We start from the raw sequence: 26,646 nt of genomic DNA, 5'->3' as shown, positions 1-26,646 counted from the left end.
TGGATTTTAAACCATGGTAAAGTATAAAAGAAGTAAGACACTGGTATAGCTAATACATATATGTGTATAGACAGTCATATAGGCTTGAAGATTTTTTATATCATAGAAGAAAAGATATTCACATGTCCATGTCATCCAGAAATGCTAGAAGGAGATTTTGATAAGTAGAAATGTATAGAGTTGCTTTCAAAATTACAAAAGTAAAATTGGAGTCATATCTCAAGGGGGTCTACTTATGCTTATATGGAGGAATTCGGGGCTTCAGAGCACACGCTGGAGATAGACAGTCTGGATGGAAATTCCAGTTCATGAAAGATGACTTAACTTGAATACGTCTACCTTTCCTAATCTTTAAAATGGCATGCACCTGGCAGACCCCCTGCTGCCAAGACACGTCTTCCTCGTGGTGGCCCTATAGGACAGAGTCGAACCGCTTGGTAGCGTTTCCAAGCCTATACTCTTTACGGAGCAGACTACCACTCATTCCTGCCGACTTTCTAGCACTTAATTCACTGAGCCACCAGGCCCCTTTAAAGCTACCTAGAAGAATTAGATGAACTGATGCATATAATCAGGTTAGGAGGCCTTGGCACATGATAAGCACTGTATCTACTCGAGTATAAAACGGCCCAAATATTGGCCCAAGGCACCTAATTTTATTACAAAAACTGCATTAAAATGTGCTGAAAAACTCAGCTAAGCCGATTTGACAATTAGCATTGCTCTTTTTATCAATAGACTTTTCTAATAAAGTTATCTCAGTGTTACTCAGTCTCTAAATGGACCTCATTGATTATACTATTTATGCTCTGCACCGATGTCTGATATTACTTAGTATTATAGGCTGTTTTGTCTTGGACAATGTCAGCTACTATGTAAGCTGATTTTCTAATTATTTACAATTAATAGTTAAAATCTCCTTGGTCCGGTCAATGTGATGGCCAGAAGACAACGGCAAGACTGAGACCTTGTGCTGGGAACGAGGCTGAGATAAGATTCAAAAGGTGAGCACATGGGTCTAGGTGTAGGCGGGAAGGCAAAGAAGATCCAGGAGTTTCAATAGCTGGATGAAGTAAAGAAAGCAAGGGCGTTTCAATGACACGAGTTGCCAGAATTCCACCAAGGGATTACCAACCACCTCACTGACGTGGGCACTGGAGTCCTCCATTTTTGAATGAGTGAAAACGCACAGCCATTGAGTCACTTTGGGCTCATAAGGTCTGTTTGGTACAGGGTGGAACTTTTTCGTTGAGTTTCTGAGGCTGTGTATCTTTATAGGAGCAAGAAGGGAGCCTCATATTTCTCCCTGAGAGCAGCTGAGGGGTTTGAACTGCTGACCTGGTGGTTAGGCTACTAGCCAGATACATATTTCATTGTCACGAGAGCTCTCGGACAATAGCAATGCATGAAGAGCTGCCTAACTGACACACCTCTCATTTCATACATTGGAAACGAAAAAGACAGTTATAAGGTCCGCTGGCCCAGTCAGACTTGCAGTGACACTATGTGCCCCATTCACGGACTGTCAAGAGATTCCTCTATTGTCCCGGATAATCATTCTCTAACCAGTTGAAATGTGCAGAGATAGTCATGCAGTTAGGGCTGATCAAAACAATCCATCCCAACCCATCAGCTTTGCATACATGAAAACCATTAAGCCATCAAACTACCCCTATCTTGAAGTCCAAGCTATGAATGTAAAGGGAGCAGTGCTTTCTAGATTGATTTTGTCTTCCAATGAAATAAATTTCTTGTTTAAGGATCTGTGAGTTGAGAATGCTTCATTTGATATGCCCAACACTGATAAGAAATGCAGTGGAAATAAGTGATTGCTGTTTAATCCGGGCCATATGTTTAAAAAGTTTAACCAAAAGGTGTAATTCAGTGAGCAATCCTATGGCTGTTCTCAGACCGCTGATGTCTGCTTCTGTAGTTATCATTGTTTCAACTCAGCTGACTTGTCAGCTCAACTAAGAGAACTCTGTACTAGCCACCTGATTTAAATTTGTTACATAATGAAAAGCCAATATGTAGACACATGTATTATAATATGAAAGAGAGTATAGTGTCTAATTGTTGGAAAATTAGTTTATTGCAGACATGACTTTGCTTATCACAGTGAGTTAGCATTCATACCCAGAAGTTAGGTGTTCTAGGCACAGAAAGTAAGGTTTTACTCAGCTATATTATTGAATGTGATTACCCTCCTCTGGGTAAGTAGGATGTAACAACCTTTTAAGGTTTATCCCATGATTGGCACAGGCTGCATTTTGGTTTCTTTATGTTCACCGAGGGCTCTCCCTTTTACAGGTGCTTTGAACATGGGAGGGAAAAAAGTTCATAAAGCTTTTGTTTGATAAAAACAATTTAGGCTGAAAATTCAAATACGATGTCAATACTGAAGCAGAGCACTGGAAAATGCCAATACAGACATCAAAGTAGGTGTTAGGAAACATCTTCAGAGTGATAGGGACGTAAAGTGCATGTGTTTCACATTGTATCAAGAGCTTTAAACCAACTTTTAGATTTTTAATGCTTACTGGTATGCCACTTATTATGAAGAAAAGAAGTAAAACAAAAACATTTTAAAACTTACATCAAGTTTATGGGCTAGCAGAATGTTACAGTTTGGGTAACATTTTTTCAATAGTCATATCATAAAAAGCACCTTTAAAAAAGTTTTAGCGCTGCAGAATGATAAGAGCGAATCTCATATTTTGCACAGACAGACTTTACACGTGGTATGACAGGCCATAAATCAACAATATAACAATTCTTGTCCTTACTCAAAGGTAGGTGCTGATATACGAAGACGTTTTCTCCGTGTTGCCAGATGGAATGGTAATGAAAAGCAGACAAGTGTCAGAGGTGTCCTGTAGCTGTTGTCATTTTGAGGTCTATTATCATTGGAGCTGCTAACTAAACCCCATGATATAGCCTCTATTTACAGACTGTGAGAATAGCAAGATATCTAAGCATAGACCTTCGCTAACATTCATTAACAAAGAGACCTTAAAACCTTGCACAATCATATTCATGCCTTGTTAACACCTTTCAATTTATTAAAAAGCATTTGCTATATTATTATTGCAACTATCTAAGAAAACCAAAATTAGGGAAGTTGAATGAGTCACTTAATACATTGGCTAATAAATTAGATCTAAGAATCATGTGTGTTTGTGTGGGTATAGATATATATATATGTAATATATACCGCATCAATAGATATTATTAATCTCTAATCTTATTAGATATATTCATATCAAATAATATACATGTTATATATACTGTACACACACATATACATACACACATACTGTATCTACACTGTATATGAATATACATGTACATGTGTGTGTAAATAAAACTATGAATACAAGTATCTGTACTGTTGTTCTTCAATATGAATTACAACTCCATATAAAGAAAACCAAAATTGTCACCTTGGGAAAAATAGGTAACAACATGATTTCATGATTAACAGAGAAAAGATTGAACTTGTGGAGAATTTCATCTTGCTTGGATCCACAATCAATGCTCATGGAAGCAGCAGTCAAGAGATCAAACCACACATTACAGTACATTAGGGTGATTGGCTGCACTAGTCCTCTTTACAGTGTTGAAAAGCAGGGATGTTACTTTCAGGTCTGTGGTTGCCTGATCTAACACATGGCATTTTCAATAACCTCATGTGTATGTGAAAGTTGGACATTGAATAAGGAAGACTGAAGAAAAATCAATGCACTTGAACTCTGATGATGACAAAAAATATTGAGAGTACCACGGACTGCCAAAAGAACAGCCAAGAAGTACAGTCGGAATGCTCCACTGAGTCAAGGAAGGCTAGACTTCCTCTCACATGCTTTGGCCACGTTAGCAGGATATCATGCGTGGTAAACTGGACCGGCAATGACAAAGAGGAAGGCCTTTGATGAGATGGCTTGACATAGTGGCTGCAACAAGGAACTCATCATGAGAACAACTGTGATGCTGGCGCAGGACCAAGTGATGCTCGGTTCTGTTGTGCACAAGGTCTCTGTGAGTTGTAACCGGCTTGATTGTGCCTCACAACAACCCTGTATACCTATGCATATATGTGTGTGTACACACACACTATGTACACACAGCAAACTGGTAAACCAGTATTAATACAGTGTAAATGGCTAACCTGGTGTTATCACGACTCCATTTCCATTGACCACAGGCCTTTCTTCCTCTTCCTCCTCAGGAGGCTCTACACTTGCTTTCTCCATGTTGCTCACGGATTTGTTCCTCTTCCTCTTTCCTTCGGCACTTGGAGTGGCTCCCGGAAGTATTTGGTCTGTTACATTTAACAATAATGGTGCTGGTTCTGCTGGAGGCTTCGGGGTCCCATAGTAATTGTCTGCAGTGATAGAAAACAAAATAAAAAACATTAGGGAGTTGTCTCTCTACTACTGTGTGCCGAGTGCATCATTTGTAAAGAACAGAAATGACCTTGGCAAGTTTGCAGCCTCTTACACAGAGCTTACACTACTTGGTGCTACTATCTTTTAGAGCTTTGGGGTTTGAATAACGTATTATTCAATATGCATTATTCCCAAATGGATCTTAGCATTTAAAAAAATTGGAAGTTTTTGATAGCCAGTCTTGATTCTGATTATGTATAGAAAAGGATAAAAGGTAAATTCGTGTGTGTGTGTGCACGTGTGTGCACGTGTGTGTGTGTGTGTGTGTGTGATGTAGTAAATCTAGCAACTTTGTGGAAGGCTTTTCTCCATTTTCCAAGGGCCCTGGAAGTTGCCTTTGATGTGCCCAGCATCTTGGCCGGGGATGTATTTCCATGTCCGTGTAGGTGTTCCCACAGCTGCTGACAGAGGGCCTGCTGCCTAGTGTCTTGAGATTACAATAGCACTTTCCCCCATACTTCTGTGACCTGAACTACAGAGCCATTTGTTATCCCACCAGGCTGCATATTTTTGAAGAAAGACAGTAATTTTTAGTTTTCTCTATAATTAGAGCTTGGCATATACATAGCAGGCATGGGATATGTGCTCACTAAATGAATATCATTATATTCTAAGGGCCATGTGCTTTATTTTAGATATTCTAAAATTTCATTGACGGAGAAAAGTGGAGAGATTGTATGTGTCTATATTATCTCAATACCACACCTTTAGCACTGACTTCAAATTTTACATGTGTGCTTCCAGTTAATTGAATAATTTACACACTCGTTCAAGTAAACCCTCATTTAATACGAGCCAGGTACCCACAGCAAAGAGCCCTGCTGTTGGAGTCATTATGCCCTCAGCTATTAACTAAAAGGTTGGTGGTTTGAACCCCCTGCCATTCCACGAGAGCAAGATCTGGAAGCCCAAGGCAGCTTTATCTTGTTCTATTGGGTCAATATGAATGCATGCTATAGCAATGGTTTTTTGAATTTGCTTTCTATTTTAAAGCACCCAGACCACCATCTGCCACCTGTGTCAGTTTGTCTTATGGTGGTAACTTATGTGTTGCTATTATGCTGGAAGTTAGGTGACAGGTATTGCAAATACCAGCAGGGTCAGACACCTGTGTGATGGAGTTCAGAGAAATTTCCAGACTAAGACCTGCCAAAAACTATTTCTGAAAGTTAGCTAAAGAAAGCCCTGTTGATCACAGAATATTATCTGAAGCTTCAATTTGATTAATTTGGACGTATCATCAAAACTCCAATAATCAAACTCTCTGCTATCAAGTCAATTCCGACTCATAGCTACGCTTTAGGACTGCACAGAACTGCTCCTGTGAGATTCAGAGCACGGAACTTAAGGAAAGTCACAGTCCCAGCTTTCTTCGTAACAATTATGCTAGGCACAACAATTACAATAGACACCCAGGTCTTCACCTGCATGTTTGGGATAAAACCTTGTAGTCCAGATGCTGACAGTCTACATAGGGAGATCTGCACATCTGGCGTTAAACAGGTAAGTATTGTAACGGTGCATTGAATTCAATGCTACAATCAAAATGATGCCGAGGGGAAAATACACTACAATGATCATGGAGGTCTTTGAAGGCACCTTTCATTCAAAGTAACCAAAAGTCATGAGTTCTAGACCAGGCTTTTCCACACAGAAGCAAGTCACCTAATCTTACTAAGGTCCAGTGTCTTCATCTATAAAACGGGGGTAGCAAGACTTTTTAGAATTCCATATAGGTTGCAAACAACCCGAATCCATTCTAGCTGAGTCAAACATGATAGGGATATACTGGCCAAATATAAGATAGCCAGCAGATGGGAAGGATGAAGAACCGTGGGAAATGAGCAGAGTCCATATTTCCTTTAATGTTCCTGGACTCTGGAAAGTCAACTTATTCCCTTGGCTGATTTCTCCACCGTGAGGCACATCTTATACTGCTGCAGCTCATGCTTAGAAGGAATGAGCTCCAAACTCTCCCGGGCCTCCTTGTATCGCTCATTTCCTCTCACAGACGCATCTGATTGGATAGTCTTCAGGCACGTCAGAGTGCTCGAGGCAGCAAGAAGGAAGCCTTGCATCTTTTCATGTCTAGGGTCAAGGCAGAGAGGGGCTATGTCTGTTACACTTGCCTTCCTCACTGGGAGACGGGGGAAGGGACACGGTATATGTGCAATAACTGCATAAACTGTAAATTTGTAATAGTTTTAAAGGTAGTATAAACCTTTTAATAGGATGAAATAAGGGAATATTCCTTAGACTAGTTATGACACTCATGTAGTTGCTCCTTTTCATAGATATTCACAATTACAGAAATAAAACAAAGAAAATATTATATAAAGTGGACATCTCTTACACAGAAGTCTAAAAAGTGTGATATATAATTTGTTAAAAGGCTACTTTTTAACTTTGAAATGAATTGACATTTACGAATGGCAAAATTCTGAGCAAACAAATGAAAAACAAGCAAACTGCTACTTGCTCCCAGAAACCTAATGGCTGTCTTTGACCCACAACGACTAGGCCGCCTCTAAGTACACTGCTATGCTTTCTGCAGAAACTTGACACGGGAGGAGGTTTCTTCTGAAGGAAACATCGAGTACAATTCCACCACCCACTCTTCAGTGCGTCATAATGACTTCAGTTTGCCCTACATGTTGTCGTTTTGCTGCAAGTTATGCACTGATTATTTCAAATCCAAGGGAGTCATTCACAGGTGACAGATTCCAGCGAAGCTTCCAGACTATGACAGAGTAGGAAGGAGGAAGAGGCAATCCACTTCGGAAAGGGTAGCCACGGAAACCTTTCTGAATAGCCGCGGCACTTGCATCCTGTAGTGCTGCCAGGTGAGTCCCTTTGGTTGGAAGGCACTCAGAGGACAACTAAGAAGGGTTGCTCCTTGTGTTAGTCTGGGTACTTTAGAGAAACAAATCCACAGAAACTCATGTATAAGAGAGTTTTACATAAAGGTTAAGTGCACATCAAGAAAACATCCCAAACCAGTGCTGCCCAAGCCCACAAATCCAACACTAACCCATTAACCCCAATATCCAACACCAATCCACAAAGTCTTCCTGCAGCTCACAAAACACACACTATGATGCCGACTGCAGGAGGAAAGCCAAGTCAGTGAACGTGTAAGCATCTCAGCGCTGGCAGGGGTCTCCAAATGACTTCTATAGCACCCGGGGCTGCATCGGGGTAGGTCCATGCGGCTTCTCCTTGGGGATGTCTTGCAGGAAGTCAGCCTTGCAAGCGGAACCAGGGAACTGCTAAGGCAGATGTACCCTGGTCCAACCATCACAAAGCAAGATACCTGAGAACTAAAAAGGCAAGGCTCACCGAGTCTTTTATCCCTCCGCCCTTCAATTAACCCCATGCGTGTTTATTGGCCAGGTTGGCACAATAAACTAACTCCCTCCCTCAAAGTAGAGTTAGGCTTAATGGTTTGGAAGAAGCAAAGCTTTCAGGAACTTCATTTTCTGGTGGGACATGACTCTAGGTGAGGAGAAATCTTTGCAAACATCTACTGGAAATCACAGCATGGAATGCTTAAGGCATTAATCTAAGAAAATTGGAACTCATCAAAAATGAAATGGAATGCAGAAAGACCGATATCCTAAACATTAGTGAACTTAAATGGTTTGGTATTGGCATTTTGAATCTGATAATCATCTAGTTTATTATGCCCGGAATAACAAACTCAGGAGAAATAGCTTTGCATGAATCATCTAAAGGAACTTTTCAGGAGTTGTCTTGAAACACAATTATCTGTGGAAGCATAAGATCAGTAAACCTACAAGGAAGACCTATTATTGTAACTGCTATTCAAAGTTACACATCAACCACTGAGGTCACTGATGAGGAAACTGATGAATTCTACCAACTTCTTCAGCCTGAAAGTGATCAAGCCTGCAATCAAGTGATGGTTACTGGTGATTGAAATAAATGGGAAAGTTGGGGGGGGAGGGGAGGAAGGAGCAGCAGTTGTGAGATGTGGCCTTGGTATTAGAATCCAAGCTGAAGAGCACATGATAAATATCTGCAAGACAATGACATCTTCATTCTCAAGAATTTTGTTTTGCTTGGATCCACAATCAATGCTCATGGAAGCAGTAGTCAAGAGACCAAAAGACGCGTTGTGTTGGGTAAATCTCCTATACAAGGTTTCCTTAGAGTATTGAAAAGCAGGGTGTTACTTTGAAGAATAAGGTGGGCCTGACCCAACCCATGGTAGTTCCATTTGTTTCACATGCATGTGAAAGTTGGACATTGAATAAAGGAAACCAAAGAAGAATTGGGTCTGAACTGTAGTGTTGGCAAAGAACATAAAAGGACATAGGCCAAGAAGGAGTTTTGGACAATGGGATATTTTATAGTTTAGGATCCAGACAGGTGTGCATCTGCATCGCATGTTTCAACAAATATATTCAACCTGTCTGCTTAGAAAATAATCCAAGAAACTGAGTGATATGAACAATAATTCTCTAACAACCTGACATAAACAGATGACACATCTTGCTTGCTGAATAAAAAGAGAATTTGTAGCTGATGAAGATCAAATATTATGTAAAGAAAAAACTCCTCCCAACTGGTATAATAGACAACATCTCAATCAAGGGGGAAAGATTGACGTTGTCAAGGTTTTTATTTTACTTGGATCCATAATCAATAGACATAGAAGCATCAGTCAAGAAATCAAATGATGTATTTATTCATCGGGAAAATTTGCTGTAAATGACCTTTGGATTTAGGTAACCCAAGTCTTGGTATTTTCTTTCCTTTTTTAAATAATCATTTTATTAGGGGCACATACAACTCTTTTCACAATCCGTATATACATCATTTGTGTCCAGCACATTCGTACGTATGTTGCCATCATCATTCTCAAAACACCTGCTTTCTGCTTGAGCCCTTGGTATCAGCTCCTCATTTTTCCCCTCCCTCCATGCTTTCCCCATCCCCCTTGATAATTTATAAATAATTATTATTTTATCATATCTTACACGATCCGATGTTCTCATATGCATATGAAATTTAGACAATGAATTAGGACTTAAGAAGTGATGCATCTTATTATGGCGTTGGTGAAGTGAACTGAAGTGATCATAGACCAAAAGAGAACAAAGAGATCTATTGTGGAAATATTACCACCGGGATTCTTTTTAGAAGTTAGGAGAGCAAGACTTTGCAGAACATATTTTGCACTGGCTTTCAGGGCGGAATAGTCCCTGAAGAAGACTCTCATGCCCGATGAAGCAGAGGGCCAGTGGAAACGGGCAAGGTCTTTATTGAGATGGCTTAGCCCAGTGGCTGCCACACACTGGTTAAACATAACCATTGTGAGGATGATACCAGACCAGGCAGTGCTTCCTTCTACTGTAAACAGGGTCAGTAAGTATTGGAGCCAGCTCCCCAGCACCTAATAACAACCAAGCAAAACTCATGGATAACCTCGCATGCCCAAGGAATGGCATAATTTTAAGTAACATTCTGAAATCTTCAATGCCTTTATAGAATGGCATAAGGATCACTCTACACTCGTTTCTCAGTAATTGGCATGGTTAGGTTCAAGAGACCAGTAGCCATGTGGAAATTGGTGTCCTGGGAAAATCAGAGATGACAACATCATCACAAAATGGAGGATGACTATATTATTATGCCGTTGTCAAAGGATGTTATCAGAATATTGGCAAACCACTGAGAGTCATGGCCTATCTAGTGTAACACACAACTTCAATGATCACAACCAATGTTATAATTGTCTTGTACCTTAACATTCTTTAAACCTAAACAAATATTGATAATGCGAAAATAGTCAGGTAGTAAATATTTTACTATTGTAAGTGCAAAATGTTGGATAATAAGATAGTTGATAATCCAGGAAGAAGTGTAAATAACTAACCATATATATGTATATATATGTATGATTAGTGATAGACATTCATAGTGATACACACACATATAAGACTAAGAAAAATTGATAGTGTTTAAATATGTCTTCCCTTTAATTGATTTATTGATTAAATCTATCTTAAGTAGATATAGAAGCTTTATTTATTAAAAATGAATGCACAGCACGAGCTAAAAGTAAATAATAAATAACATATCCTCTTGAATTTATATTACTAAATAATAATATTTGGTATGTGATTAATTATATAGCAAGTCTACTTCTATCATTTGATTTATGGAATTAATACATCAGATTAAATTTTAGATATAAAATGGTATGAATCATTTGTTATGACATTAAAATGATCTCCATTAGCCATAATAAGAGCAATTTAAAAGAGGCCTAGAAATAAGCCATACTGCTACTACATTTGAGCGATATAATTAACAGAGAACAGGCTATTATTCCAAGCTCAGTTTCATCATAATGCATAGAACAAGGAAACTGGAAGCACCGAGACCAAAGTTGAAGATCAGCCAGGCGGTCATACTGCCAGGTCATTACTCGGGCTCTTTGATGCACGTGTCTACAAATCTATACACAAAGATAGGGTTCCCATTTGGTAAGTAAAAAATGAACTTATTTTAAGAGTGTGCCCCTGCCCCCATCTCAAAACTGTTTAAAATCTAATTTGGAAACATAGACCCATTAAAAACGGAATATCTCTGTATATAGTACCAGGACTTAGCAAATCTCAAGAATTTTAAACCATAAGAAAATGGTATGGTAGTTATAGATACTGGTGATAAAGATCATCTTGACTTTGGAACCTGTCACCTTTCACTTGATGCCTGGTGATAACCACCTGCTGATTCTGTAGACATGGGAGCATGGGGCTGGAAGATGGCAACAGTCACGCAAGCTACTGCTACTGTTATTACTATTACTGCCGCCGCCGCCGCCACCACCATATACTAATCTGGACGCTGCGATTTGCATATACTTCCTGTATCCATTGGGGAGTATAATGAGGAATCTTAGCCCACAATGCTGTTATCAAGATTAATGATGACGAAGGGATAGGTAGAGTTCCTGGATCACAGTAGGGGCTCAATATGCAGTGGCTACTTTTTGACATCTATTCATCACAAAAACCATATGAAGCCGTTCTGCCTCTGCTGTTAAGAAAATGAAAACTTAAGAAATTAAACTCCTTCCCAATATTATACAGAGAGCAAGTAGAAAACCTGTATTTGGTTGACTTTAAAACCCTGAGCTCTTTTCAACATGGCATATTGCCTCTCAAGCGTGAGAGAAAAAAAGAGGGGTCTAATTTGCAACCTGGACCAGGACTTTCCTTCAAAGCCACAATCAATAAGCAGAAATGCTTCTGTTTCAGAATGCAAAGGCCATCATTGCTACCAAATCATAGAGCAGGGCTATTCAAGAATTTTTTCCTCCAGAATTCCAGTGGAAGAGTGTGGTTGTGACTGCGTGCATGCACACAGGAGAACGTGTGCAGGGGTTAGTGGGAGAGGTATTTGGAGAGCACTCTTTACTGACTGTACCTGCATGCGTCAAGAACGAACTAGACTGCAGCAGTTTTAGAAGTTCAATGTTATATTTCATTAACTTGCTATTGAATACAATGCCAAAGGGAAATGATAAATAAAAATATCCTCTTAATTCCATTGTAATTAGATGAAATGAACTACTGCCTGACCTATTCCCACAATCGTTTGTGCATGAACCCCTCACTGAGCCACCCTATCAATCCTTCTACTGTGTCAATACTACTGAGATGGGAAATTTCTTTTCCATAACAACGTGGGAATCAGACAGGGTGAACGTCCAAATTCTGACTCAAAGATATTTAAACCTCTTAGAAATTTGGGAGGGAAATTCCATAAAATGTTAATAACTCATTTTAGAACAATAAAAAAGTCATTTGGTAGATTCCATTTATACCCAACACTATTATATTAATTGCTTGCAAAATGAGAGGGATTAAAATAGAATATGACATTGTCATGCACTAAACTTTCCTAGAGATGTCCTTGGAAAATTGAATCCATTTCTTCCTTTTAGACAAATCCAGTCCTAAATCCCCCAAAATAGCTGAGAGTAGCTTCCTAAACATTTTTTCATGTATTTTCTTTGAAAACTAACATTGGATTATTTCTCTGCTTTCTCTCAAATTTGTTAGGTCCAATAAACTTTCAAAAAGTCTTGGTTTAAATGATTTAATTTAAATTTTAGTTAAGTTTCTTTATCCATATTTTGCCCATTCCCAGGTTTCTCCACACTGATTTTGATGGTGAAGCCAAGGGAAAAAAAAGATGAAGCCATTAGTTAAATGAATCTTAAATTCTTGCTTCATTTACTCTCAGCCTCTATTGCAAGGTAATACCAAGTTGTTTTTTTTTCTTTTCTGGGATGTACCTATATATCCTGTGTCTTTAAATTCTGATGTGACAAAAGTGGGAAAGTCATTGAAAATTAATTTGAAGCATTAGGGGAAAATTTATAAATGCTAGAAGCAAACTGAAATACTTCAAAATATTTTAATTTATTTTGATAACTTTTCAGTTAAAACAGGTGCATTTTCTTTTTTTTGGCTTTTCTTTTTTTAAAAACATTTTATTAGGGGCTCATGCAACTCTTATGACAATCCATACATACATCAATTGTGTAAAGCACATCTGTACATTCTTTGCCCTCATCATTTTCAAAGCATTTGCTCTCCACTTAAGCCCTTTGCATCAGGTCCTCTTTTTTGCCCCTCCCTCCCTGCTCCCCCCTCCCTCATGAGCCCTTGATAATGTATAAATTACTGTTTTGTCATATCTTGTCCTATCCGACGTCTCTCTTCTCTTCCTTTTCTGTTGTCTGTCCCCCAGGGAGGAGGTCATATGCAGAGCCTTGTAATCAGTTCCCTCTTTCCAACCCACTCACCCTCTACCCTCCCAGCATTGCCCCTCACACCCCTGGTCCTGAAGGTATCATCCGCCCTGGATTCCCTGTGCCTACAGCTCCTATCTGCATACATCCTCTGCTCTATTCAGATTTGCTAAGTAGTATTCGGATCATGTTAATGGGGGTGCGGGGGTTGGTGGGGGGAGGAAGCATTTAGGAACTAGAGGAAAGCTGTATCCTTCATTGGTGCTACATCGTACCCTGACTGACTCATCTCCTCCCCTAGCCCCTCTGCAAGGGGATCTCCAGTGGCCGACAAATGGGCTTTGGGTCTACATTCTGCACTTCCCCCTTCATTCACTATGGTAAGATATTTTTTTATTCTGATGATGCCTTATACATGATCCCTTTAACACCTTGTGATCGCACAGGCTGATGTGCTTCTTCCATGTGGGCTTTGTTGCTTCTGAGCTAGATGGCTGTTTACCTTCAAGCCTTTAAGACCCCAGATGCTATCTCTTTTGATAGCCGGGCACCATCAGCTTTCTTCGCCACATTTGTTTATTCACCTGCTTTGTCTTCAGCGGTTGTGTCGGGAGGGTGAGCATCATAGAATGACAATTTAATAAAAGAAATTATTGTTGCATTTTTGGAGTACTTGAGTAGAGGCCCAATGTCCTTCCGGCACCTTAATACTAAACCTACAAATATAGGCACATAGATCTATTTCCCCATCCTCATATATATATTTGCATATATAAAAGTCTTTTTCCAGACCTCTATAAATGCCCTTTGCCTCCCAGCTCTTCCCTCTATTTCCCTTGACTTTCCTCCTGTCCCACTATCATGCTCTGTCCCCATCTGGGTTTCAGCTATACCTCTTCGTTACATTACCCCTGATCATGCCCTACCAGGCCTCCCACACCCACCTCACCACCAATTTGGATCACTTGTTGTTCCCCTGTCCCTGGGTTTGTTAACACCACTTCCTTACCCCCAACCTCCCCCTCTCCCATGTCCCCCAGGAACTGTCAGTCCCATTGTTTTACCTCCAGCTGGTTCATCCAGTCTATCTTATTTAGACAGACCTGCAGAGATAATAACATGCACAAAAACAAAACAGGTCCATTTTCATGATGAACATGTGTGATTCACAATTAATTTTGTTCATTTGGTGTTTTAAGTGGAAGATTTAGAGGCTGACTCTGTTGCTCCCCTCTATATGCAGAGAATAATAGCATGTCTTAAAGGCTCTACATCAAATAATGGTAGTTCACTCACATAGCTCCCTAGTAAAGATGGGTTGTAGGAAAAAAATACACTTATTTGCAAGATACCTAAAGATTAAGGTTTTGACCCCCATTCCTTCCCACTATTCTCAGTGCTTTCCCATTTTGATAAGCAGGAAGAATCAGTTCTGGATAACGATTTAGGAGGAGAGAGATGATTGCCTACAGGGACTTGGGGACACGCACAGAACACAGCTCATCACTGGACTCCCCAGAGGACTCGCGGCTATGTCCTTGGGTTGGAAACAACGTCTGGCTCAATTCAGATGGCTGAGAATCTGATAATTTATTTTTACACTTTTATAAATGGAGGAAACAGTTTGTTACTTGGCCTCCCTAATGGCTCCTGCTGAATCTGACTGACATTAAACAGAGAGAAGAGACTCTGAATTCCAGATCCAATGTAATTAATTACATTAGAAAACCTGTCAGCTCTTAAATAAACAGTCATTTTAATCCATGCCAGAGGTTTAGTTTATATTAACAGAAACAAGTAATCATGAGGGGAACCTAATTTCAAACCTTGAAAGGAGTCTGGAATATTAAACAGGGGAGAGTAATGAGTTAAAACTGCAAGTAAAAGCCAGGTACACTAGGTGCCAACTTCAGCGAGACTCATAATCACAATGGTTACTGAGCAATAACTTGCAAATATGGTAAATTCAAAATAGAAGGAAGCAATATATTCCAGTAAATGTTATGCTTTTCTAAAATTGTACTTCCTAACAGAAAACAAGGTACATAGGCTCACAGGACAATGCTTTTGTCAACAGATTTTAAAAGTTATTTTCAACAGTGACCCTGAAGCTTAAATTTGGCCCTGAAGTAAAGGCATCACTTCCACATGAGGTCATATGTAGTTAGTAACATAAAACCAAGAAGCGGAAACTCTTTGACTTCAAAAAATAATGCATTTCTCTCTTAGGATGGGCAAGCACACATCCCACAGAGCGCAGGAGAGGGGGGCCCCCATAACAATATTCTCACCTATATTGATACTTAACAGTACACTGCAAGTTTGGGGAGAAGTCAATGTGAAGATAACATTGAAATGTGCACAATTGTGCTCAACGTGTGAATGCTTCTCTGAGTTTGAACATGGAATGAAATTATTTTGTAATAAACTCGCCCCAAGAATTTCAAGTTTACTTTGAATTAACATAATGCTGGTTTCAAATTATGACCCCTGGTGACATCCATCCTGAATGTTACTGACTTTAATTGATCATTAATATTCTCTGGAAAGTCATTCAACTGGTATCATAGAATGACATTTTCTGAAGTTTATTTGCAAGTACTCAGTAGTTCTCAGTGGTCACTTTGGTTTAATAGTAATTTATTCATATCAGCATTGTGGACAGGCACAGAATAAATCTTTACGGAACAGCACAGTGTCTGCAAACCAGCTATGGTAGGTGATGTGCTCATTAAAATCAAATGAATCAATAAGACCCCTTCTCCTGCAGTGATCCCTGCTTCAGTTATTATCAGAATAGCCCAGAACATTGCCCACTTGCTCCGAATAACATGTGCAAAGAGAGTATACCAGCAAAGCCTCAAGAGACCAGAAAGAAATCACATGTACTTTTTCAAAGTCAAATATACATTTCCTTTTAAAATAAAGTGTTTGAAAAGTTAGAGTTATAATTATATAACAAAGTTAAGTGTAGTTAACAGGCATATCACATTTAAAGGGTATTTGTATCTCTTAGGACAGCACAGTCCATGAATAGCCTAGTAGAAGCAAATACACAAACCATGTGCAATTTATTATTTTTAGCTAGTCACAGTGAAAACTTGTCTTTAAAAAGCAAAAGTAATTTTATAAGTTTTGTTTTATTCAATATATTCAAAATGTTGTCACATCTATGTGTAGTCATTAGAAAAGGTTATGATATATTTTACTTGTGTTATTCATACGAAGTCATCCAAACTCAGTATAGTTTTCATATTTACTGCACACCTCAGTTCAGACGAATCCTGTTTCCCATGCTCAATAGCCAGAAGTCAATGGCGCCTCCGATACTGAACAGACTTACTCTAGAATATGATCGCTTTGAGTAAGCGCATTTTGTTACCTATTACTACCTGAGGAGATGCAGTGATGCTCTCAGGTAGCGTTGGGCTGCTTTTGAACAGACCCACAATTCAAACTCACCAGCTGCTCATTGGGAGACAGACAGGTTCTCTGCTCCCAGCTTTGGAAACTTTAGACAGAATCGCTGTGACTTGATAAGGGTGAATGGGGATATTGCCACCTGACTAAACAGAAATGGAATGACAGCAGAAAAATGATTAAATATTAACACATGCGTACAAATTTAGGTGATATTGTGTCAATATTGAAGCGGGCTCGTGGCCTCGTGGGCTAGGCCCTGGACTGCTAACCACAGGAACCGTGGTTGAAACCCATCAGTTGCGGAGTGAGAGGAAGATAAGGCTGCTAACCCCACAGAGGCTTAACGTCTCAGAACCCCACAGCAGCTCTACTCTATCCTACAGGGTCACTATGAGTCCGAGTGAACTCCAAGGAAGCAAGTTGGGTTTTAGCTTGTCATTATATTTCCTTCAATTCTTTGGTTGCCCAAACTTGAAGAAACCAACACATATATGACTATTAGCAGACTTCTTCCACCCTACTTTCTGATAAGGTATTATATCATTTTATCTTGTCTTGATTTGAAAAAGTCACTTTTGAAGTTGGACATTGACTAAGGAAGACCAAAGAAGAATCAGTGCATTTTAATTGTGGTGCTTATGGAAAATACTGAAAGTACCATGACTTGTTAAAAGGGCAAATAAATCTGTCTTGGAAGAAGTACAGCCAGAAAGCTCCTTAGAGGCAAGAATGATGATGCTTTGTTTCATATGCTGTAGACGTTGTTTGGAGAGACCAGTCCATTGAGAAGGGCATCATGCTTGATAAAGTACTGGTGCAGAAAAAAGAGAAAGACTCTCAGCACCATGGACTGACACAGTGGCGACAACAATGGGTTCAAGCTTATGACCAATTGTGAGGGTGGTGCAGGACCTAGCAGTGTTTTATTCTGTTGCACACAGGGTTGCTATGGGCCGGAGCTGACTCCAGGGCACCCAATCACAACATCAATATATAGGTTAGCCCATTGTCATCTAGTCAATCCTGCCTCAAAGTAACCCTCAAACTGGACCCAGGACAACTGCCCCATACAATTCCCAAAGCTCTCATCTTTACTGAAGCAGACTGCTGCATCTTTCTCCCCTAGAACACTTGATGGTACCCAACTTCGGGTCTTTTGATTAGCAGGGGAGCGAAATCTTAACCAAGGTACCAGTAACGTTCCTTAAGATACAGATTAGACCCCCAAATCAAACCCCACTGTGTAAATCTTTATGGGAATAGACAGCCTCATCTTTCTCCCATGGTGGCTTTCAACTGCCAACCTTGTGGTTAGAAGTCTATTGCTTATCTCATCAGAGTTTCTTAAGATGTCGAGTCGAATGTGAAAACCAGATTTTGTTAAAAAACAAACGTGGATTTGTGTGCAGACTGTCATTATAGTCATAGAGTAGGACTCAATAGTCCTCGTAACAACTGGCTACCCTCATGGACAGATAAACTGTTAACCCAGGGCACTCTGTACAGCAAGTACAATTCGTACCTACTGCCCCCCATTTGGTCTCTCCTGTAATGCTCTCACTTTGTGTATCGTCAGCACTTAGTACCTTTACCTCATCCTCATATACATTTTTGGTTCGTATGGTCATCATGCTCATAACAATTCCATTGTTTATGATAAAGTATGTTTTGGTGATGGTTAGATTTTATAACAGTTTATGCCTGTGTGAGAATACGGCTGGAATCAAACCTAGCAGCCAGATCACAGCCTGATGATTCTCCTTGGTGATGTGGCCTTTTTATAAGAGGCACGAGGAGAACGCCTCTCTCTTGCACCTCTGTGCCTTCCTGCTGGCTTGGATTCTGAATCTGGCTCCAGAGGTGGCTGATGGTAGCTGCTGACCCTGGAACTGTCAGTGCTGTGTCACGTTCCTGCAGACCTTGGATCCACAGGACATTGTACCCACAGGCCTGGGATCCCAGCTTTCCACCAAGGCTTCCTGCTCCGTCGACTTGCAGCTGCACCAGTGTGAAGGGGGCTCCCGCAAGCATCTCACCCGTGGACATGGGTTGCACTGGCTGGGACACTTTCTAGATGCCTATACGAGTGTCACTGGATGTGTGTCTCTAGAAAACTCAGTCCAACACAGTGCCCTGTCCCAGTTCTCTGGGTCTTAACATGTGATTGATTCATCATACTCATAAACTAATTTAAACTACAATATGGATGGCTACAAATGACTTCCTACCCACCACTGTAAAGCCTGCGCTGTAACCCAGGACTTAAAGCTCCACTCTAAAAGTTAAAACTTAGAATGTGGAGTCCAACTGGCTAGTTCAATGTGGGAGCATATTTATTGACAGAGTCTCTGGAGCCCCTGAAATCACAAAGGAAGCGCAAGGAGGACATCTGGTGGGGGAGTGGTCTTGATCATGCTGCCTTAGGGTACTTATCAAAAGCAACTCTGTTTAGAAAGCAACATTGGCAGAAAAAAATCGTGTTTATTGAAATTTTAGTTTTAATAAGTTTAGAAGTGTATTATTGAAGTGAAAACCATTTGCATTTGTGTTATTAATACAACTGTACTAGATTTAAGGTAGCCAATAAATTCAATGCTAATGAAAGAGCCATGTCATGTTCAGTAAATATGAAAGTGGAAGTGAAATTTGATGAATTTTTAAGGGAGCAATTGTACAAATCTCAGCGGATTTTTGTGATAGTCATCTTGATTAAATTTACTACAAAACTCGATAAAGGGAACTGAACCTTTCAAGGACAATATTATATTGTCCACACAACATCCATAGCTTGTCACATAACTTCGTTCTTCCAGTGATGCTATTTACTGTGATATCATACAATTACTAAGAACTTAGGAGACCTTCCTTCTGTCATTGTCTTGTAACTATAATCAGGGAAATTTCTGATTAATCTTAATTTGATTGTTGGTTAATGATGAAAGAAATTTGTGAGATATTTTGTCTATAATCCTCAATTGCTAATAAAAGGCAGAAAATCAATATGAAGAAACTGTATTTCTACTTAGCTTTGTTTTCCTACGCTTGGAACAGTAGAATAAACTTTGCATGCAGTCCATGGATCTGAGTTCTAATCCTGATTTCCTCACTGATACCCTAGATGGCCTAGGATTAGACATGAAAGTGGTTGGAATCTTGATTTCTTCATTTGTAAAAGGACAGAATTACCATAGACTTAAAGTTCTTTTCCCCCCCTCAAATCATTCTACTGGGGGCTTGTACAACTCTTATCACAATCCATCCATCCATCCATCCATTGTGTCAAACACATTTGTACATATGTTGACATCATCATTTTCAAAACATTTTCTTTCTACTTGAGTGTCAGGAATCAGCTCATTTTCTCCCTCCCCCACTTTCCCTCCCTCATGAACCCTTGATAATTTATAATTTTTTTCACATCTTATACCATCCACTATCTCCCTTTCCCCATTTTCCTGTTGTCCATCCCCCAGGGAGGGGGTTATAGGTAGATTATTGTGACCAGTTCCCCCTTTCTCCCCACACTTTCCCCTTCCCCTCCTGGTATTACTACTCTCATTATTGTACCTGAGGGGTTTATCTGTCCTGGATTCCCTGTGTTTCCAGCTCTTATCTGTACCAGTGCCCATACTCTGATCTAGCCTGATTTATATGGTAGAATTGGGGTCATGATAGTTGGGGTGGTAGTGGAGGAAGCATTAGGGAACTAGAGGAAAGTTGTATGTTTCATTGATGATATACTGTACCCTGACTGGCTTGTCTCTTCCTTGTGACTCTTCTGTAAGGGGCTATCCAATTGCCTACAGATGGACCTTGTTCTCCATTCTGCACCCCGTCATCATTCACTTTGATATGATTTTTTGTTCTGGGTTTTTGATGCCTGGTACCTGATCCCATAAACACCTCATGATCAAACAGGTTGGTGTACTTCTTCCATGTGGGCTTTGTTGCTTCTGAGCTAGATGGCCGCTTGTTTACCTTCAGGCCTATAAGAACCCAGATGCTATACTTTTTGATAGCCGGGAACCATCAGCTTTCTTCACTACATTTGCTTATGTACCCATTTTGTCCTTAGCAATCATGTCAGGGAAGGTATCACAGAATGCTGGGTTATTTAGCACAAAGTATTCTTGTGTTGAGGGAGTACTTGAGTAGAGGCCCAATGTCTGTCTGCTACCTTAATGCTTAGCATATAAATGTATGTACATAGAGCTATTTCCATATCCTGATATATAAATATATTTACATATGTACATGCCTGTATTTAGACTTCTATAAATGTCCTTTGCCTCCTGGTTCTTTCCTCTATCTCCTTTTACTTTCCTCTTGTCCCATTATTATGTTTGGCTTTCATTTGGGTTTCAGTAATTCCTCTTGGCTACATTACCCTTGATCAAGCACCACCAGGCATCCTATGCCCTCCTTGTCATTGATTGTAGATCACTTGTTGTTCCCTTGTCCCTAGGTTTGTTAACATCCCCCTTCTTTTCCCCTGCTTTCCCCTTTCCTGATTCCCCCCCACCAAACCATTGCTCCCATCCTCTGGATTGTTTATCCTGCCTATCTTATCTAGATAGACATACAGAGACAATAAGGAGCACAAAATCAAGACAGAGCAAAACAAAACAACAATAACAAAACCAACAACAAAAATAGGGAAAAGCCTATAAATAGTTCTAGGATTTTGACCTTTAGGAATGTTTTCCAGGTGAGCCTGATGGGATGCCATGCCCTGATCCCAAAGTCTATTTTTGGTTTTCCTCGGGACTTCCTTGCTCTGCTCCCCTTGCTGCTCTGCTACATGCTCTCTGTGTTTTGCTCCAGTTTGATGGGAGACCTAAGGTTCTTATCATCACCAAAATTCTATGATAAAAATTTAAAGAATTTAATGATAACAGGGAATACTTATTTTGCCCATTGTTTTAGAAAGTTGTGAACTGACAATGAACAGATAATGACAATACATTGAAGCCTGCAATTTCACCTGCAAGTGAAAGCATGGAGTCTCGTTTTCCCAACATCAACTTGGAGAGCTGTCATTTGACTATCTCTTTCTATTCCCTGCTGGGAAATTGGTTATAGTTACAGAGTATTTCTATTTCTATGTCAAATCTTTCATTTACATGCATCTCTTTTTAGTATTTAGATAGTTCCTAAATATATCCTCCATAGCAAATGAATTATGATTACTTTGTGGAAGAACATATATGAATCATTTACATCTTATATTTTCTCTCTGTGATACTTTAATTTTTTCTGATGCTTTTTCAGAGTCAACATTTTCACTGTGATCACTTTGTGATCTGTGAAACAATAGTAAACAATAAGTGTGAGAGAAGAGCTAAATTATCATCAATTTAGGTGTAAGTAGTGCTAATTTACAAGCCAGAGGGGAAAAAAGAACAAAAGAAGTTTAGAGTTATTCATATAGAACCATAGACTTGTCTGCACAATCCTAGCAAGGATTGAGTAACCTAGATTTGGTCTTTCTCTTGTTCAGAGTCAGTATATTCTATACTTTGGAAAACAACTTTATGAAAAGAAAGCTATCATTTTGTAATTAAAAACCAGAAATAAATCACTAATGGCTGAAAAGCTTGTAAGGTAGACGTCCCCTCTTCCCTATGACTCCTTGGAAGAGGCGGAGTCTAATGGCCATTGGCACGAAGTTTGGTTATATTCTAACTCAAAACAATACTTATGTGACCATCTGTGTAGCCATTTTGAACAGCTTTTGCCTGAAAAGATACAAATGCAAGTTACATCTGGCTGCTGAGAAGTTGTAACATGGCTGATTTGAGTTGTGATATGTTGTTAATGCGTCATATCTACATCAGATTTTGAAAAGTTAGTGAAAAATAGAATATTGCTGTAATCCCTTTTATTTTAATTATATGTTAAAATTATATTTTTGATTGCTTATAAATTGAGATTTCTAAACCAGTTCAACTCTAAACAAAAGTAGAATTTAGTAAGTTGTCAATTGCTGATAGCAGGCAACTAGAAAAAATGGCTGATGGTGGGGTAGGAGGTAACATATGAGCATCACAGAAGATTTTTGACGAGTCAATAACTCAGGAAGAGAGAGAAGGGTTGTTTGTGCGTCTCATCAGTTGCTGACCAAGTCAAGAGACTTGAGTGACAGACAGAACGAAGATATAATTATGCATTCAATCATTCTATCATTCATTCGGATCAATATGAAAAAGAATGTGGCATCAAGACTGGCAGAAGGCTTACTAATAACCTGTTACATGCAGATACCATGAGCCTGCTTGCAGAAGATGGAAAGTGCTTGAGGCTTTCACTGATGAACACGAAAACCTACAGCCTTCAGTGTGGATTGCACACCAACACAAAACAAACCAATCCTTACGAATGGTCAAAAGGAACAGAATCGTTAGCAGAGAAAATATCGAAGTTGAGGAGGTTTTCATTTTAGTTAGGTCCATAGTTTACGTTCATGGAAGTCACAGTCAATAAATCAATTGAGGAATTAATTTTGGCAAATCTGCCACAAAAAAATCCTCTTTTTAAAGTGTTTAAGAGAAAATGTCACTTATAGGATTAAGAAAAGTCTGACTCAAGCCATGTATTTTCAATCACTCTCATATACATATGAATGTTGGACAATGAATAAAGGAGACAAGAGAATAAATAATGCATTTGGATTATGATATTGGTAAAAATGTTGAAAGTACTATGAACTTTAAGAAGAATAAACTGATCTGGCATTGAAGAAGTACAGATTGAATGAGCCTTAGAAATAAGGATGGGAAGTCAGTGATTCATGTGCATTGGTCATGTGTCAGGAGGGACCAGTCCCTCTACTGTTAGGTAAAGGAGAAGGTCCATGAAAAGAGGAAGGGCATCAAAAAGGTGTCTGAAACAGTAGCTGCAACAATAGGCTCAAACATACTAATTGTTAGGATGGTGAAGTCCCTGAACTCACCAGTGTTTTGTTCTGTTGTACATAGGGACAAAATGCATCAGAACCATATCGATGGCCAGTAGCAAGAACAATAACTAACAATCATTCATTCAAAAAATATTTACTTAGCATATACTCTGTGCCAAATATAGTTAACACAAGGTACAGCGGTGAACAGATTAAGCACAGTACTCCTAGAGCTTAAGTCCTACCAGGAGAAACTGCAAAACTCAAACAAATCAATCAGAACTTCAAAGTTTTTAGAACCAGTGAAGTCATGGCCAATGAAGTGAAACTGGAACAGACCAGAATATTAAAATGTGGAGTGATCTTAATCATGGTGAAAGTATTACAGGTAGCAACGCTGGATAGGGAGATGCAGAAGAGGCATACGGAGCCCTTTCCTGAGCCTGATGAGTGGCATTGAATTACTGCCAACAGGAGCAGGAGTGCCACATGTTCAAAGTGGCACACATGATCATCAACGAGGAGCCGGGCACCATTGCTTTTTATGCAGATGGCCGAGAGGTTGGGTAGCTATGCAAAACTCATGCTGCCCTTATTTGCTAAGTAGGAAATTAAGTTTCTAACAGGCTTCCACCAGTAATTTTTCCAATTCCAGTTGGTTCTGGGCACTTTATTATTTTTTTAATTGAAGTCCATTTTGGTGTTTTGTCAGCCATGTCTGAACTAGATGGAAGCAGTTTGAATCTCTGAATGACATGAATCTAAAACTACAAACTGATGAGTGTTGAAATGTTAAGCAGACGTGTTCTAGGAACATTGGGCAGTGTTTAAATTAGGCTTAGTGAGGGAAAATATGGAATTATGACTAAGAGTTTTCCCCTCCATTTGGGCCAAAATATGTATAGGAAATATAAATGGAATTTCTAACAAGGGGGGGAGACCCTTTTTCATGGCTTCGTCTCTAAGGTAAAATGGCCAAACTCCATGGAAGTTTATATGTGTAAGTGTTTGTGGTCCCAAATATACATGCAAACCAAGCTGCTTATAAATGCTGACTGCAAACTCCCCAAGCAGTGACTCACACAAATTTCCCTATTCGCAATTTACCCAGGATATATTGTATATATTGCAACATACTTCACAAAATACTCAAGTGTATATTGTAACATACTTCACACAATTTACTAACCCAAGGGCTCATTCAACTCAATATCAACCGACTCACAGGAACCTTACAGGACCGAGTAGAACTTCCCCTGTGAATTCCTAAAGCTGTAATTCTGTATGGAGGCAGAAAACCTCATCTTGCTCCCAGAGAGCAGCTAGTGGTTTCGAACTGCTCATCTTGCTATTAACAGCTCAACACGTAACCATTACGTCACTAGGCCTCCTAACTCAAGGGTTTCATAGTGGGACTTCTAAAATTTGTTTTCTGGTGGTGTAAAATGTACTGAAGATAGAGCTGATTGCAAGTTTACATTTTTTTCCAAAGAAAATATGTTTCTTTAAAAGGATTTGAACAGACATGAAATACTTACTTTCACAGAACAGAGGAATCTTTTATATTGTGAACACAGTGGCAACTTAAAGCTGTAGTTGAGGAAAACAAACCCACTCACTTCCTCAACAAGGAACTAGGATGTTGGGCTAAAACTTTTTCTATCAACGAGGCTTCATTCCTGTGTGTAACTTGGCTAGAAACTTGGATTTGATAGCGAATAGAGATGTGGTACTTGGGAAGCGTTCTTTTGGGAAGGAAATGTATAACACTAAAACCATCTGTACAAGCCATATAATAGGGAGGGCTACCAGCCGTCCCGAACTGAGATTATCTTAAAGAAGCAAAATGAATGGAGGAGAAATCCTACTCGTGTGCACCTGTAACTGATTGGCACTCATTTGAATCCTAATCCACATTTCTCATCCTAAAATATAACATTAATCAGGTGTCAGAGTAATGATGTAACAAAAGCCAACACAGATGCTGCCAACATAGTTTGGGGTTTTTTCTGCAGCCTCATTACTAGTGTGGATTGAGCATTTCCTGCTCCTGACCGTGGAGATGGAGAGGGGATCTGTGAGTAGACTCTGATAAAGGCTCAAAGCATGCAGGGAGGGGAACAACACTGCAGGCTGAGGGCGTACATTTGAAAAGAGCCTGAATCTGTAGGATTATTCCTTGGAGCAAGTAAAAGAACAGTGGAGCCTAGGGCCAGGGGGCTCTGAACTTAGAGATCGCAGAACGCTTAATAGGCTTTATTGAATATTTTTATTCAATTTATGAAAAGTAAAGAGAAGTCATTACAGGCTTTAAAAAGCATTTAGATTTGACGTTTAAAAAGATTGTGCAAAAATAGAATGAAATAGCTTGTACAGGCTGTGGTGTGTAGAGTGGGTCAGAAGCAATCGGAGCGAACAACCCCCTCATCAGTGCAGGCTAAATGGCAGTGGCGCAATGATGGGATCTTGGGCAATTGGGAAATGATCGATATGGAGATGGAAATGGTAATTAAGTCTCAAAAGCAGAATAAAGTTCAGGTATGAACATATATCAGCATTTTACTTGAAAAACCATGTAACGTTCATTGCCAAGCCATGACGGTCCACCCCTCTGCTGGAATTCAATGATCTATTAAAATGGCCTCAAAGTGCACCGGTGACATCAGTCAGTGCTGAAAAAGCATCCCTTTAACTTGATAAAGGTCCAAGGGCACGCCACTAGCAAGTCAGCCTCCTGCCTGCAGGCCCTCAGCGTTACTCTTTCTGTGGGCTGGGAACCTGCAGCTCTGCGTCCTAGCCTGTGCTGCTCCTGCCCCCCCTGAGCTGGTCCTGCTGCCTCCATCTCCACTTCTGGCTCTTTCTTGATGGTCCTTAGATTCTCTCATCTGGCTTTTGGTATCGCTCACTTTCCATCAGTGGAATGGCCAAATGGGCCAATCTCAGAGTTAGAGTTCCCGTGACTATGTTCCCATCCAGTGATGTGCTGGGGATTTACAAAGATAATGGACACCAAGTATTTCAATGTCGCCACAGTCTCCTTCCAGGCTATGTCCTGATTTTGAAAATGATCCCCTCAAATGTGA

At 39.7% G+C, this 26,646-nt stretch overlaps 1 protein-coding gene across 1 annotated transcript in view; it reads right to left on the bottom strand.

Annotated features, from left to right (window-relative positions):
* Positions 1-26,646, bottom strand: part of MAGI2 (membrane associated guanylate kinase, WW and PDZ domain containing 2) — a 1,549,501-nt gene that overhangs the window by 577,350 nt on the left and 945,505 nt on the right. Inside the window, exon 4 of the mRNA XM_075558486.1 lies at positions 4,169-4,384. Within this exon, the coding sequence (XP_075414601.1) occupies positions 4,169-4,384 (216 nt within the window). The remainder of the gene's footprint in view (positions 1-4,168; positions 4,385-26,646) is intronic.

Source organism: Tenrec ecaudatus, chromosome 9 (assembly GCF_050624435.1).
Source record: "Tenrec ecaudatus isolate mTenEca1 chromosome 9, mTenEca1.hap1, whole genome shotgun sequence".
Taxonomy (NCBI): Eukaryota; Metazoa; Chordata; class Mammalia; order Afrosoricida; family Tenrecidae; genus Tenrec; species Tenrec ecaudatus.
The sequence above is the reverse complement of the archived record's forward strand: the minus strand, read 5'-3'. Positions and strand labels throughout refer to the sequence as shown.